Source organism: Bos mutus, chromosome 11, assembly GCF_027580195.1.
Source record: "Bos mutus isolate GX-2022 chromosome 11, NWIPB_WYAK_1.1, whole genome shotgun sequence".
NCBI lineage: Eukaryota > Metazoa > Chordata > Mammalia > Artiodactyla > Bovidae > Bos > Bos mutus.
The window spans coordinates 73,823,688-73,841,328 of NC_091627.1; the positions used below are offsets into that span (position 1 = coordinate 73,823,688).

A 17,641-nucleotide genomic window follows, 5' to 3' on the forward strand; every position below is an offset into this window, starting at 1 on the left:
GACATGATTTCTTTTTTCTTTTTTTTTATTTTCTTCTTTTTTTTTAATTTTATTTTATTTTTTAACTTTACAATATTGTATTGGTTTTGCCATATATCAAAATGAATCCACCACAGGTATACATGTGTTCCCCATCCTGAACCTTCCTCCCTCCTCCTTCCCATACCATCCCTCTGGGTCATCCCAGTGCCCCAGCCCCAAGCATCCAGTATCGTGCATCGAACCTGGACTGGCGACTCGTTTCATATATGATATTATACATGTTTCAATGCCATTCTCCCAAATCATCCCACCCTCTGCCTCTCCCACAGAGTCCAAAAGACTGTTCTATACAAGTGTCTCTTTTGCTATCTCGTATACAGGGTTATTGTTACCATCTTTCTAAATTCCATATATATGCGTTAGTATACTGCATTGATGTTTTTCTTTCTGGCTTACTTCACTCTGTATAATAGGCTCCAGTTTCATCCACCTCATTAGAACTGATTCAAATGTATTATTTTTAATGGCTGAGTAATACTCCATTGTGTATATGTACCACAGCTTTCTCATCCATTCATCTGCTGATGGACATCTAGGTTGCTTCCAGGGACATGATTTGTAAGTTAATGTAACATGTTTCCACTCTTCTGCTCCTGGGCATGGCCTGTTTCTTCATGGTAAAGTAACCTGTGTCTCCTTGGCTGATTAATTTTGGGAAACTCTGGCACCTACAACTTCATTAGGAATTCATAGGTCATTGGTAAAGTTTCGCTCATGATCTGAAAGAAAAAAGACTCCCTTTTGAGATGTCCAACTTTGGACGGCAGACACATTTTTTTCAGAGAGTTTTTTTTTTCCCCCCAGCATGTATTAATAAAATTATAAGTCTGAGTCCACCAACTGCGGTGTGCAAGAAATGGCACATTTATTAATGGCTTTAATATCAATTTAAATGAGACCTTAGGCCTTTCTTCTGGGTTTACAGAATATTTAATCATAGTCATGTGGCCCCTACTCCCACCCATCCTGAATCATGCAGAAGCTCCTGTTGGCTTCTGTCTTCACTGATTCTCACCAAAAAGACAGTTCTTCTAGTTTGTCCTTTAAATTATAAGAACCCTATTGTTCCTGTCCTAAGTGGGGCAAAGAGTCTTTGCTGATTCTTGCAGCCTATGAACTATGGTTCAGTCCTCCTATATTGACCTCAGTAATTCTCTCTGAACCCCTGAATCTTACCAGATGACAGGATGTTGGTGCTCAGTACTGCTAAATTCCACCGATGTTCATCTCTCTCCCAGTCAATGGTAAATCTAGTTTAGACCATAAAGGCATTTTGTTCATTTCTTTTTCCTTTGTTGAACATCTTGCAAACTATGCCTTCACAAAAGATTGGAAAAGCACTGTTTTCCAGAAAGTTGTCTTCCACTTTTTGCCAAGAAAAAAATAGCCTTTGAGGCAAAGTGCTAAAAGGAACTAGGCTAGTTTCTTAGAACTGAAGGAAGAACAAAGTATAGACTAGCATTTCAGTAAATTAGCCTTCTATTTACTCTTTCTCAAAACTGCCAAGGCCTTAGAGCAGAAATTATATTCTATCTTCTTTCTGTTCTGTAGGAGTTGAACATTTTTTCAGTTGTGAAAACCAACTTGTTCTTTCTCAGAGCTAAAAGATGAATGGGTATATAAGCCAAATAAGCATTGATAATGTACCCAAATTATGCAACTCCCCCAGTACCCCACTCCAGCACTTTCCTTCCCCCAGCTCCCAGCATCTTGCTGCTCAGAGCTCAAGACAATGTTTTGTTTTTTGTTTTTCACAGTAATTTACCTTGATCAGTTTTCATCTGGGTGATTCATATTTGGGAAATTATGTTTTGCCAAAGATATCATGAAAGTCAACAATTCATAATAATAAAAAGTCAGCCTTGAGTTATATGACATAGAAAGGTTTTCAAAGATGCAATGGAACTTTGCCATTAAGCCTTCAGTTTGGAATGGAATTTTTTTCAAACATTTTAATGACCACATGAAACTAGCCATGCATCAGAAAAGCAATGGCGATTTCTTACTAAATTTGACAGCAAGTTCAGAAATCACTGAATAAGAAAATAAATAAATAAAAGAAATCACTGGAGACTCTTCATGCAAAGTCCTATATTTTGATTACATCTTTAAATCAGAGTTTTATATACTGTTAAGTCAAGTTGAAAACAATACAGTACATACTCAGGCCATTCCTGGGAATGTCTGACCACACTGAGGCTCATGAGGATAAGCAGTTGCCAGCAAAGAAACTCCAGAAGAGAGAGATTCCCCAGGACTCAGATGAGAAAGTGTCCTATACACTATTTGGTATCCCAATGTAGGGAGTTTTGGGGTTTCAATTTATCCCCTAGACTGTCAAAAAAATAATCTGGAATTATGTGTTTTGTATGTGTGTATATGTTAGTGTATATGTCCTTCATTGAACTCTATTCACCGCATATCCGGTTACCCAAGCCTGGAAGAAGTCATCATTATCGTATCCCTCTTCTCCAGCATTCTATACATTATTAGTAAATCCTGAAATTATATTGGCACAATTATCTAATTTTGTCCATGGTTTTCCATTTCTAACGTAAACAGTCTACTTCAAATTGTCTCCAGTCTATTATATCCACATTCAGTTCAGTTCAGTTCAGTTGCGCAGTTGTGTCTGACTCTTTGCAACCCCATGAATCACAGCACGCCAGACCTCCCTGTCCATCACCAACTCCCGGAGTTCACTCAGACTCATGTCCATCGAGTCAGTGATGCCATCCAGCCATCTCATCCTCTGTCATCCCTTTCTCTTCCTGTCTCCAATCCCTCCCAGCATCAGAGTCTTTTCCAGTGAGTCAACTTTTCTCATGAGGTGGTCAGAGTACTGGAGTTTCAGCTTTAGCATCAGTCCTTCCAAAGAAATCCCAGGGCTGATCTCCTTCAGAATGGACTGGCTGGATCTCCTTGCAGTCCAAGGGACTCTCAAGAGTCTTCTCCAATACCACAGTTCAAAAGCATCAATTTTTCGACGCTCAGCTTTCTTCACAGTCCAACTCTCACATCCATACATGACCGCTGGAAAAACCATAACCTTGACTAGATGGACCTTTGTTGGCAAAGTAATGTCTCTGCTTTTGAATATGCTATCTAGGTTGGTCATAACTTTTCTTCCAAGGAGTAAGCATCTTTTAATTTCATGGCTGTAGTCACCATCTGCAGTGATTTTGGAGCCCCCCCCCAAAAATAAATATCCACATTAGAAAGATTAAATACACATACACACACAGTTTCATGGCTATGTCTCCCTAAAACCCTTCAGTAGTTCCTAATATAATCAGGAGACACTGTGATATCTGACCTCTTCCTCTTCCGATCTCATCTGAGCACTAACCTCACCTACTTATGCCTCTCCAGCCACACTCCCTGGCTCTTTCTCTCCCAAGTGCCTCTGTTGATCTGTTTCTCCTTTCTGGAATCCACCTTTCCATTCCTATCTTACGGTTTTTAATGTGGCTTTTCCTGTTTTAGTCCTTCAATTTTAATTTAAATATCTACTCAAGCACTTGCCCCCGTCCCATATTTACCAGCACAATTTGTTGTGTATCAAATACCTAGCGTTTTTTTCTCAGTTTTATCATTATATAGTTAATTATTTTCTTACCTGGTTTTGTCTGCCTTCCCCCAGTAGACCATGAATTTTGTGAAAATAGGAGCCAAGTCTGGTCCTCTCAACATTATTTCTTACTTGCCTAATATAGCACCTGACTCATGCATATAGCCCACTCTCGGTAATTTTCAATACCTTTTAGTGAATCAATGAGTTGATCTAAGGCTGGGGTGGGGGGTGGTGGATCCTTTTGTTCTGCAGCAGAAATGTAACCCAACTCAGAGTAGGACCCAACATAAAATAGTAGATTTTGCTATCTGTTTTGGTAAAAAGATTTGATTTAGAAATTGAAGTTTGTACACAAACAACACAAGCCAGAAGTTTGACTCTTAATGGAGATTATCATCAACCTGGATACCCTAGACGCTTTGATCAGAAGCATTTTGCTAATTCCAAATTCTCCTTCCCACTAAATGTCTAGGAAAGATGCTGCGTTCTTTAATGAGTGGAGCCTTAACAATATTTCTCCTTCAGTGTCCTTTATGTTTCCTTAGTCAATATATGTATACAGCACTAGAGGTGGCAACATTGCTGACTGAGGATTAAACATTAGAATAAATTCTGAAAAATAAAGGATTTTTGAGAGGCAGCCATTAATGTGTTCTTAGTGGAAAATGGCTTTTAGGTGCTAATTCTCCTTCATGAGCAAGTATATCTGCCATTACTGTCAAGGTGATTTATATATGCTTATTAAAGAAAGAATAGGCTTTTGAACATGGGCCATAATGATTTTTCTTGTAATTGGGCCATGGTTGCTCCAATACTGTTTTACTACTTTTTTTTTTTTTTGCACTACTTCTTCTTTTTTTTTAATGAAATGTAGTCTTACCTTTATTATTTAGTCCCTAAATTATTTATGGTCTGCATACATATTCTATTCCTTGGAGAAAAGAAAACAGACATTACATGTTATTTTTATCACTAAACTTCTTCCTCAGTTCTGCTGCACAATGTACTTTCGTCTTTCAGAGCTGCCAATAAATGGACAATTTAGAGTAGTATATAATTTCAAGTATTAGAAATATTTTTTTGGATACTCCCTTACTATCAGTTGGCTCATTCATGTAGCTTTTAAAAAGAAACTTGATAGTTTCAGGATCTGGGTGGGTCCACCAGATTAAGACTCAGATTTTAATATAATGAAAAAGATAAAATAATCAATATAAGGAAATGTAAAAGCCCAAGTCATTTTTTTTTTTTTACCTTTGCAGATTCTTCATTCTATATAGCTTTTTAATTAAATGTTACTGGCACCACTAGAGATTTGTATTTGAAAGTGATTAAAGGATAATTTTATTTGATACCAAAGAGGTAGTGCCACACAGAGAAGTATCAAGGTCACTGAATAAAACTGAAGAAGGGGATAAAAATGGTGTCATAGCATAAATCACAGCAGGATCCTCTATGACCCACCTCCCAGAGTAATGGGAATAAAAGCAAAAATAAACAAATAGCAATAAGCAAAAATAAACAAATAGAAATAAGCAAAAATAAACAAATAAAAGCTTTTGCACAATGAAGGAAACTATAAGCAAGGTAAAAAGACAGCCTTCAGAATGGGAGAAAATAATAGCAAATGAACCAACTGACAAAGAATTAATCTCAAAAATATACAAGCAGCTTCTGCAGCTTAATTCCAGAAAAATAAACAACCCAGTCAAAAAATGGGCCAAAGAACTAAACAGACATTTCTCCAAAGAAGACAAACAGATGGCTAACAAACACATGAAAAGATGCTCAACATCACTCATTATCAGAGAAATGTAAATCAAAATCACAATGAGGTACCATCTCACACCAGTCAGAATGGCTGTGGTCCAAAAGTCTACAAACAATAAATGCTGGAGACGGTGCGGAGAAAAGGAACCCTCTTACACTGTTGGTGGGAATGCAAAGTAGTACAGCCACTATGGAGAACTGTGTGGAGATTCCTTAAAAAACTGGAACTAGAACTGCCATACGACCCAGCAATCCTCCTGCTGGGCATACACATCAAGGAAACCAGAATCAAAGGAGACACGTGTACCCCAATGTTCATGACAGCACTGTTTATGATAGCCAGGACATGGAAGCAACCTAGATGTCCATCGGCAGATGAATGGATAAGAAAGCTGTGGTACATATACACAATGGAGTATTACTCAGCTATTAAAAAGAATGTATTTGAATCAGTTCTAATGAGGTGGCTGAAACTGGAGCCTATTATACAGAGTGAAGTAAGTCAGAAAGAGAAACACCAATACAGTATATTAATGCATATATATGGAATTTAGAAAATGGTAATGATGACCCTATATGTGAGACAGCAAAAGAGACACAGAGATAAAGAACAGTCTTCTGGACTCTGTGTGAGAAGGTGAGGGTGGGATGATTTGAGAGAATAGCACTGAAACATGTATATTACTATATGTGAAATAGATCACCGGTCTGGGTTTGATGCATGAGACAGGGTGCTCAGGGCTGGTGGGAATGCAAACTAGTATATTAATGCATATATATGGAATTTAGAAAATGGTAATGATGACCCTATATGTGAGACAGCAAAAGAGACACAGAGATAAAGAACAGTCTTCTGGACTCTGTGTGAGAGGGATGGGATGGGGAGGGAGTTGGGAGGGGGTGTTCAGGATGGGGAACACAGGTACACCCGTGGCTGATTCATGTCACTGTATGGTAAAAACCACTACAATATTGTAAAGTAATTAGCCTCCAATTAAAATTAATTAATTTAAAAAATGAGGTCATAGGAGAAACCAGAATTTCTAAGGATTTAGTAATATTATTGTTATCGAATTGTAGCTTGATCTGCTTGCCACAGGATAGGCCGATAATCGGGAGACAAGGTGCCGAGGCAAGGAATAGTGACTTTATTCAGAAAGCCAGACATTGGAGACGGTGGCAGACTAGTGTCCTAGAGTCTTGTCGGGTCTGAATGCCAGTTTCCTAGTTTCTTTCACAGAACAGAGAGGGTGAGGAGGTACCTAAGTAAAGTAAAAAGGCCAAAATCCTTGCAAAATATTTCCTGGCTTGGCCAGCTTTGGGGAGGGGATGTGTTAATTATCCTCTTTTCTGCAGCCATTCACAGGTGTCAGAGTCAGAATGTCTCCCTGTGAGCCAAGCAAAGGCACTTTAATCTTCAGGTGGAGAGGCAAGGTCCCCCCCAAGCAGGACATTATGCATGCTTACAGCTATAAATAGACAGCATCCTTTTAGTGATTATAGTTACAAAAGCAACAAAATGCAAAGGTTGAAGTAAAAGAAACAGATCCAACAAGGAATCAGATTTTGCTCTTTCCCGTTGCGTTTTTGCATGGGATAGACAAGAAAGAGGCATCTTGGGGAGAAGAGAGAAGAGAGAGCTATTTATAGTGGTAATTTTTGTCTTAAAAAAAACACATTCACAGAGAAGGAATCAGAACAAACTAATAACTGAAAAAGAAAAATCCACAGCATAGTAAGGGACGACAGGAACTGTTGTCAGGATCAAGGACTAGCAAAGAGGTGCAGGAATTAAGAAGAGCTAAGTACCACTCGGGGGAGAACTTTTAATACCAATGAGTTTATTAGTATCAAAATCAATTGAGTATGCCAGCAATTTTTATTGCACGACAAAAAGTATGCCTTTTATAATTTAATCACAGATTTCTTTTCAAATCTCACCTAGTATTTTATTGTCTTGACGAAAGAAATGGAAATTTGTCCAACTGGCTGAAGGAGGCCCGGGACGGGTGATGTTCAATCTACATTACACGTGGGAAGAAGGTTCAGTGCCTTTTCTCAGGTCTGAGACTGGGATCAGTTCTAATTCGTATTTTCATTAATATCTGGGATGATGGGATAGGGTAAGCTCAATACATTTTCCAATTATGCCAAATTGAATAGTGAAGCTAACACCTGGAAGAACTTGATTGCAATTTAAATGACATTTTTGAGTTTCTAAAGAAACTGAATGACAGTTTAATTAGACAAGAACAAGATGCTGGGGACAAATTACTAGTGATGATAAGAATAATTTATGCTGTGCTTTAGAAAACAAGTTCACATTTTTGTTAATTTTATTTCAACCTTGATGGTAGGTATAGTTATCACTCTGGAGGTAAAGACAGGACTAGGTAAGCATTTAATGGGGTTGGTACAGAAAGATGGTGGGATGAACAGGGATGGAGTTGAATTGAAGAGTGAATCACTAAATAACTTGGCAACCAAGCTTCACATTATGGTGTTTAAGATTATACCTTGGGGTAATGTGGACTAATTTTACTGGTATTCTAAAAACTGGACATGCCTTGAATCAGTATGTTGTACTCAATTTTTATATCCAAAGTGCAAGGAAAATAGCAGAGGTCCAGAAGAGATCAACAGAAATTCTGCTTGACTAGGAGACTAGGTCTAGGAAAGACCGGAAATTATTCAGCACCAAAAAGAGAAGGTGCAAAGTACGTATTTAATTTCAAACACATTTTCATGGTTCATATTGGAAGAACAGTCAGCAGGTCTTCAATATTTCTGTTGCTGTTGGACAATATACTGTTGCTTTTTTTGTTTGTTTGTTTTTCTTGAAGTACATTCTCAATAAAGACAAACATCACATCACCGTGGAGCTGGGATGTATCACTTTCTGTTGGGATGATGCAGGACAATCATTGCCCCTAATCCTTCTCCCTCTCTCTTGCCCTCCCACCCTCTCCCTCTTCCTTCCTTCCTTTTCCTTTTTCTTCTTCCTTCCTACCAATCCTCCTTTCCTTTCTTCACTTCTTTCTTCTACCTGTAAAAAATTCTACAACTTTAGTGAATGTAAAATTTGGAGCAGAGATTAAAACTTGAGCTAAGAAAGCTTTATTAATATTATCTGATTCAGTCTCACCCTGTAAGGTCATTTCTTTGTTTGTTTTTTAAAGTTGACAGTGCCCTGTAGATGCAGAAAATAGTAATAGACCATCTTCCCTTTTAGGTCAAATGGCAGGGGATCATACAAGGCTGGAGTTCCACAATATAGAGACCGGGATCATCACGGAACGCCGGTATCTGTCTTCTGTTCCCTCCAACTTCATTGGACACCTGCAGAGCCTGACATTTAATGGGATGGCATACATTGACTTGTGCAAAAATGGCGACATAGATTATTGTGAGCTCAATGCCAGGTTTGGCTTCAGGAACATCATAGCAGACCCTGTCACCTTTAAGACCAAATCAAGCTATGTTGCCTTAGCTACATTGCAAGCCTACACGTCTATGCATCTTTTTTTCCAGTTCAAGACAACATCCCTAGATGGACTAATTCTGTATAACAGTGGGGATGGAAACGACTTTATCGTGGTTGAGTTAGTTAAAGGGTAAGTGTAGGTCTGTTCAATGACAAATAATTAGAGCTTTGGGAAAATGAATCTCATTTTCCATAACTATACATTTAGCAGAAGAGGGAAGGTGGTTTGCAAATAACGCATTTGTTTAAATCCCTTCTTATGTATCTTATAAAGTTAAGAGGGATTCAGTGCAGTTCTTTATACGTAAATTTCCATACATAAAGTAAAAATAATGTTTTAATTTACTGTAGGCATTACATAAATCTTACTCTTCACATGTGCATTTCTTTACTATGTGCATGGTAATTCTACAAAAGAATTTCTACACACTTGTCGGCTAATTTGTGCTAAGTTAAATAGCTAATGCATGCAATCAGATTACTTCAAGTCCACAGTATCCCATTTAACTAAAGCTTAATTCTATGTCAGAGTTTCTTGAAGAATTTAAAAAGATTTTTATGACATTATCTTGAATCTTCCACTTCAGTGGATCTTCCTGACCCAAGGATCAAATCCAAGTCTCCTACATTGGTAGACAGGTTCTTTACCACTGAGCCACCAGGGGTGTCCATATATATACTCTCATGTACACTTTGCATTCCACCAACTACAAGGTGCATGGATGCACATGACCAGCGGGGATACAAGTGAACACAGAAATTTATCAGAAAACCACCAGGAAGTTTCCTAAGATGGCCTTGTGTAGAGGTTCCGGAGAGTCAGGGAAGGTCGTGCACAGGTTCAGGGAAAGTAGGAAGATCTATGAATCCAGGTGAAAGAAGCTGAGGATTGCCTGTTCAGTGTGGTTGGCAGAGGATGGAGAAAGTGGTGACAGCAAAGAGTGTGTAGCGATAGATATTTACTTTCCACAGTGATGAAGTGGAATGTGGACCGCAATTTTAGAAGTATGTTCACTGTTTCCTGTATTGAAGACCATAAAGAATCCTCCTTCTCAAAACTGAGTAGTGTTTCCTACATGTTTATGTACAACTCACTCTCGTGATTTCTAGCAAAGACAAAACCAGCTGAAAAAGAGATTTCATATTTGTAATATGTAGTGTGACTCCATCAAAAAATTCAAACAGTGATGGCACTTTCTCACCTTCCCTTTTTTCCCAGGTACTTACATTACGTGTTTGATTTGGGAAATGGTGCTAACCTCATCAAAGGGAGCTCAAATAAACCTCTTAATGACAATCAGTGGCACAACGTGATGATATCAAGGGACACCAGCAACCTCCACACTGTAAAGATCGACACGAAAATCACAACGCAAATCACGGCAGGAGCCAGGAACTTGGACCTTAAGAGTAAGTGTGCAAAGTCAGAGCAGCAGGCAGGAACACACGTGGCTATGTACATGTGGCACGTCCTTGGCTTTGGGGCGTGTGTGTGTGTGTGCCTTCTGCAAAGACTGACCAGAATTTCATCTCTAGCATGATGTTAATAATACAGCACACAAGTGTCTGTTCCTCCTTTTATATGGCAGAAACATATGTATTTTTAATAGCAGCTCAAAAAATACAACACCTAAGAATGCATGCATGATTAAAATTTAAAGAGTGAGAAAAATGTGTTCTTAGTCATGTTATTTATAAAGAAAAGTAGGTGTTTGCAACACCTTTTAGTCCCAACAGCTTTTAATCAATCTGGAGTCAAGTTAACCAGATACCTAATGAGTTTCTTCTAGAGCTTTTTAGTTTTCTTTTATTGGTGAGATTTCCTAGATACATAGGGAGCCCCTGACCAGCAGGGGTCTGAGGCTGGCTTGTACCCTGAGTCTCTGATGATGAATCTGCCCAACCCACATACACCAATGCAAATATTCTTTCACCAGCTGCTAAGAAAGTCTGAACAGACTTTTTTCCTTCCTTATTGATACTTGATTACTCAAATGAGCAAGACAAAATGCTTGAAAAACTTGTCAGTAATAGGAGAAAATAACAGAAGTGTCTATTTGAATGGGACTTTGTGATTCACTGAGAGCATATCCACAGCTTCTGTCTCATTTACCATGACAGCAAACACTGAACAAGTGGTTATTAGCACTTTAATATGATTGCAGGAAATTTGAGCTTTGAATGACTTGCATAGGGTTAAAACGACTGCTTCAGCAGACCAAAACATAACCTCAGTTCTGACACACGCCCCCTCCATGGCTCCTTCTGTTCTGTCCTGATATATTCCAAAGCCCTGTGGGAATCATCATGGTCACATGTTTGCCTGGCAAGAGCTGTTCATTTATATTGATAAGAGCTTTCCCTTTGATTTGAAAGACAAGTACATAGGGGAGTTGGGAACTGGAAAGAGAAAATCTTTCTTTCTAGAGAAAAAAATATTCTTTCTAAGCAGGGTGAAAGAAGAAAAGGATTTCACTTTCTGTAATTGCAGAATATATTTACAATCCCGGTACTTTATTTGTCTAACATAAAGTATGTGGTGATGGCTGTAACCCTTGTCTCAGAGTCAGCCTCTTGTTAACTACAAAGAGAGCCTGTTTATGCCCACAAATCTAATAGGTGAGCTCAAAAAGTAAAATGCAGCTCAAACGAAATGCTATTTTACAGGCTAACCCTGTTTCTTCTGTCTGACTTAAGTGAAGAGAGGGCATTTTCCGTCCCTATCTTGTGGGGGGCCCCCGTTTGGCACAGCAGGCTCAGGTGGTAATTGTCAAGGAAAAGGGAGAGATTGTGACAGTCAGTGTGCTGGGGGTTCTGTTTGTGTAGGAAGAGACCTCGGTAAGCATAAATGAGCTTCCCTAGAAACTGCGAACACCAGGTGGGAGGCTAAAATGGCTGGAAGAAGCAGTTCATGGCTGAAGTCTGTGACATGCGCAGAACTGCTCAGACCTAAGCGAGAAGCAGTGCCAGGCAGTGGGTGTGTTATAGGACAAGTAGGACGCTGTCTCCTGAGAAATAGATATTTGCCTATTGTTCCTTAAAAAATCAGAGTGAGGGTAATTGGATGACATCATATGGAATTCTTTCTAGTGGTGGAAGGGACTTTTACAAACCTAAGAAACCCTCAGAGCTGATTTTTATTAAAGCATGGAGTGTTTCCTGATTCTGAATATAAGAAAGGCTTTATCTGTAATAAAAATGAAAACTAGGAATTGAAAATAATATTTTATATAATATGAAGATGCTAACTTTTGACATCTGACTGAGTGCCTTTGTGTTTAAAAAAATAACACGATTTACATTTGAGGTAAATTTCTCAGGTGGACAAAGAGATTCTATACTAATGATTATGTCCCCCTTTACCTTGTGAAATTCCTTTGTGTTTAGACTTACCAGAGTGTGCCAGAAAGTAAAAGCAAGTTTCTAAAATTAAAACTTGAACATTAAGAGGCAAAGCTGTGGACCCGCAGTTGGATGTGTGATCCAATGGCAAGAATGACCCCACGAAGCCCCCTTGCCTTGTATGTCCCCAGCAAGAGGGAACCTGGGGAGAAGCTGTGGCCCTGGTGTGGCCATCTCCCAGCTTCTGCAAGCCCGGTGTTTTGGTGTGTGCAGCCAGGGGCCCTGGTCAGATGAGGGGTATTAACTAAGTGTTTTGTGCTCCATGTGGAGAGCATGGCAGAGAAAAGGGCAGTAGGGTTCCTGTCACAAAGAGCTTTCTGTTCCAAGAAGGCTGACACTAAGCGAACATTTACAGAGCAGAGAACAGGATTCCCTAGACCCACATCAGGACTCCAAAAGTAATCAGGTATCACCAAGTCAAGTATTAGAGGAGGGAAGTTCTCAGAGATACCCTGAAGGAGGAGCAACGAGACATTGTTTCTCCTTCCCACCTGGATGCCCCTGGAATTAGGAGGGCTCAATGAGCAAGGAGAACATCCACAGGCGCTCTTTACTCTGATTTTTTTTTTTTTTTTGGGGGGGGGTCTAGTTGCTCTACAGTGTTGCGTTTGTGCTGTACAATGAAGTGAATCAGCTACATGTATACATATATCCCCTTCTTCTTTGACCTCCCTCACCCCACCCCACATGCCATTCCTCTGGGTCAAAACAGAACACTAAGCTGAGCTCTCTGCTATACCACGGCTTCCCACCATCCATCTATTTTACATGTGGCTGAGCACATTCGTCAATCCCAATCTCCCAATTCACTCGCCTTCCATCCACACATCGGTTCTCTATATCTGCGTCTCTATTCCTGCCCTGCAAATAGGTTCATCTGTACTATTTTTCTAGATTCCACATATAGGAGTTAATATACTATATTTGTTTTTCTTTTTCTGACTCATTTCACTCTAAATGACAGACTCTAGGTACATCCACATCAGTACAAATAACCCAATTTCATTCCTTTTTAACAGCACTGTTTCCTTGGCACGCTAGCTAGTCATGTAGGGTTCAGCCACTCTAAATGCAAGAACAATGAAAGGTGACTGACTTTAGATAATGATTTTATTTTGTACTTTTTTGGCCCTTATAGAATTAAAAGAAAACGATCAGGTTTAGTCTACACTCTGTGTACGGTCATTGCCACATACTTCAGTTCCTCTCAGCGTGAGGTCTCCCTGATTAAAAACATCAGTTATGTGGTGGGGTTCATGGGGTTCATATTTCTGCACCCTTCTCAGACAGACTGAAGCAATGATCTTTTGAGAATGATGTACAGGGAAGGCCAGGTGTCTGTATTTTTAAAGTGAAAGTGTTAGTTGCTCAGATCTGTCTGACTCTTTACGACCCCATGGACTGGGGCCCACCAGGCTCCTCTGTCCATGAACTTCTTCAGGCAAGAATACTGAGTGAGTACCCATTGCATTCTCTAGGGGATCTTCCAGACCAAGGGATCCAAAGCAGGTCTCCTATACTCACTAATCCAGATGCTGTAGTTCAAAGCCCTGAACAAATGCAGTGTCTGTGCTGAGGCCAAATTTAACTCACTTTCGAATTTTAGTGCGAAGCCTGCTTTTGTTTTCATATTAGGATTTTACTTTTGTTTTCCTAGTTCTCAGCCAAAGTGATCTTTGGTTGCTTCAGGAGCCTTGGAAATATTTTTCTTTCTTATAGAACCATATCAGAAAAAGACACTAGAGGGCAGCATAAGGCTGCAAAACCTGCCATCTGGGAGGCTGGTGGGGCGGGGGACGCGTCTCCCTAGTCTCCGCTGGCGCTGGGAAGCCAACTTTGTTTTTTTTGCCCAACCAGAATTCCGCCGTTAGTCTTCAGAATAACACATGCTTTTGTTTGTGGCCGTGTTTCATTATATAGACAGTGGTTTGTGTGGAAATGTGCAAGCTAGGTGCTGATTATCCCGTTCCCAAGGTTGACTGGGAAGAAGGTGGTCAGAGATGGGCGAGAGTCTAATGATCTCTGAGAAGAATTCCCGCCTGTGACCTTGTTTAAATTGTCTTTCATGACGCTGCCACGTTCTCAGGGGGTTGCATGTCTCTCCCCGCTGACACAGTTTTGCTTTCATCTTTATTTCCCAGCTGTTTGTGTCCCATTCTCTCTGGCTTTTATGTACAAGCTCTTGCTATGGAAAGAGCAGCAGAAACTCGCTCTACACAGTGATTGCCTAACACAGCTGTACCTACTTGTATTGTGGAACTTCTGGGTCCTGCCCGCTTTAGAAAGAGAAAGGGTTGGCTTAACTCCTCCTGCTGTCCCTTCCCTTGTTCCTGAATTTGACACATCTGTTTGCTTGCATCTGTATGTACATGGGAAGGAGCTCCTATATATTGACTCCCTGCTGCTGCTGCTGCTAAGTCCCTACTAAACACTAAATGGATTTTTTTATTATTTATGTTTTTTTTTCTATTTTACACAGTCTCTGACACTATAAAATACTGTTTAGGGAACTACTTATTATTCAAAGGTAATTTTTACATTAAAAAAAAATAGATTTAAATGAGGTTATTTTACTTACTCCTTGCAATTGATTACCCAGGGATTTGAATTGAGGTCAGTCTTGCTCATTCGTTAATCTAGTTCAAGAACAAAGATGGAGAGAAGGGTCATCTTTGCCTCCTCCCCAAGTCCCAATGTTCCTTGGGTCCATGGGCCCCCTTTCTTGAGGCATTACTTAAGTTTATCCTTCAGCAAATTGAGGAAATTTCCTTCATAAGGAGAAAATAAATGATTCCTGGGTGCAGAGGATACAGTGCCCTCAGGTGGCCACTTAGCAAAATTACTTAAAAGGGAATAATTCACTTACAGGGCAATTGTAGGTCAGCTCAGACAGAGCTTCGGAGAAGGCAATGGCACCCCACTCCAGTACTCCTGCCAGGAAAATCCCATGGGTGGAGGAGCCTGGAAGGCTGCAGTCCATGGGGTCGCTGAGGGTCGGACACGACTGAGCGACTTCACTTTCACTTTTCACTTTGATGCATTGGAGAAGGAAATGGCAACCCACTCCAGTGTTCTTGCCTGGAGAATCCCAGGGACGGGGGAGCCTGGTGGGCTGCCGTCTATGGGGTTGCACAGAGTCGGACACGACTGAAGTGACTTAGCAGCAGCAGCTCAGACAGAGCTTGGCCCTTTCTCTCTCTCATACCCCACGTTCCTTGCCCCCATGGGCCCTGAGCGAGCATTCCCTCTTCCTCCCATCTTGTCTCTTCCCTTGTCACCACCATGAGCAGTGTCTGCTTGTTAATGTCCCTTGTAGCCCTCCTTACACCTGCCTTGAAAAGCAAACACCTGCTATTGTTTATCCAGCTTCTAAGCCACTAAGAGCTCCCCTAGACAGAGACAACCCGACCAGGGCTTTCCTTACAAATAGGTTCAATCTCTAAGCAGAAATTTGATGAATAGCATTCTTGCTCTTTCCATCTTGATCTCATATCAGTCTCTATTACTCAGCTACCTACCCGCATAGACCACATAGGCCCCCTCTTTCTTTCTTCTGTGTTTTTGACAGATCATTACAGTACGACATCAGTGATCCAGATTCTATTCCAAAGCTCTGATCATGTTTAAATACACTCTGGCTTTGTGTACTCAGCCAAGTGACATCTGATAGCCTGCTTGCCTTGCCCAGATAATTTACACAAATACAAAACTTTCAGAGTCTGACTTTGAGCTTAGCCTTAAAGCAAGAGATGGCATTAAGCATGTTGTCTGTCCTGTTGGTTAGGCTGTCTTTATTGCATTTCTTTTTCTTTTTTTTTCAGTTTGTAAGGGAAAGAGATTTACTCACATTACTTTAGCTAATGGGAGATTATTTTAAGGACCCATTAGGAAGTAAGAGAGACAAGACATCCTTTCAGCTACTGAACAGTGCAGCCACCCAGAGAATAAGAACTTTGTTCTGACTGTCATACTGGGGTCTCAAGAGCAACCCTCATAAGTGTTTCCTTGGATACGAGTGCCTGTGTGTGCATGCATGATGAGTTGCTTCAGTCGTGTCTGACTCTTTGCGACCCTTTGGACTGTAGCCCTCCAGGCTCTTCTGCATCTTCCCAACCCATGGACTGAACCTGCATCTCCTGAGGCTACTGCATTGCAGGTGGATTCTTTATCGCTGAGCCATCGGGAGTACCCACTGCTCCCTAATCCAGGCCTACACCTCCAACCCTCTCTCTGCTGTGTCTGCTCCCAGTTAGATCCTTCTGCTTCATGGCTTCTACCTGTTACTTTGTCTCCTGTATGTATTTCCACTTCTGTCTACTCTTCTCTTCTTCTCACTTTCAGATTTCCCCAAAGACGTGCTCTAATATGGTGAGTGGACCTCTCTAGAACACAGCTTCATGGGCATTTGCCCTGGTGCTTGTGGTCAGGCTTACTTTCTCAGACCGAGTAGCTATGAACACACAGGTAGATTTGCATGAGATTAAATTGAAGCTTAAAAGATGGTCCCTGGAGAGGAGGCTGTGTGTTGGAAGGCTCTCATAGCTTCTCAGAAGAGAGCAGGGTGATTTGCTTATTCAGAAGGTGCTAAGCATCACGGCAGAAGGTGAAGAGGAGGGAATGAAGGGGTTTTAGGTGGGAGAGTGGAGTATTATGGTATGCTTAAGAATCATTCCTTTGACTTTGGTACAGAGGATGGGCTAAGGAGAGAGGCCACTCTGGAGGCAGTTGTCACAGTGCAGAACAGAGACAATTGGGCTCTGAGTACATAAAAGTGAGACTTGACATTTTTGTTAAGCCGTTTCCCATATAAGAACTGAAAGACAATTGGAGAAATGAAACTATTGTTTCTCTCCTGACTTCTCCATTGAAATCTCAGGCTTTGCAGAAATCAGTCTCATTCTCTTCTTTGTACTATAATGTGTTTGTCAATTTGTTTTAATCCCACTCTCCCTCCCCACCGACACCCAGCCCCCCCAAGACACCCTTTCCTCCTCTTGCCCAGTTGCCTCGGACCTGCTGTCTAACGTGTTGCTTGGAAGCTCTTCCTTCTGCTGCCTTAAAACCCTTGGAGCAGCTTCCATGACTGCCACAGAGTTTAAGTTCTTTATTCCCTACCAGCAACTCTGACTCTGTTTTCTTTTTTAATTTATTGTTTTTAATTGGAGGATAATTGCTTTACAATGTTGTGTTGGTTTCTGCCATACATCAACATGAATCAGCCATAAGTATACATATGTTCCCTACCTCTTAAACCTCCCTCCCACATCCCACCCCATCCCCCCCCCAGGTTTTTTTTTTTTTTTTTTTTTTTCAATTCTTTCACTCATGTATTGATACTTGTTTTGGAATCTCTTCTACTTTGGGCATTG

The 17,641-nt window shown here is 40.5% G+C and overlaps 1 protein-coding gene across 1 annotated transcript in view; it reads left to right on the plus strand.

Moving 5' to 3' along the window:
• NRXN1 (neurexin 1) overlaps nt 1-17,641 on the plus strand; it is a 1,230,870-nt gene that overhangs the window by 594,696 nt on the left and 618,533 nt on the right. Inside the window, exons 11-12 of the mRNA XM_070379598.1 lie at nt 8,619-9,000; nt 10,090-10,280. Of these exons, the coding sequence (XP_070235699.1) occupies nt 8,619-9,000; nt 10,090-10,280 (573 nt within the window). The remainder of the gene's footprint in view (nt 1-8,618; nt 9,001-10,089; nt 10,281-17,641) is intronic.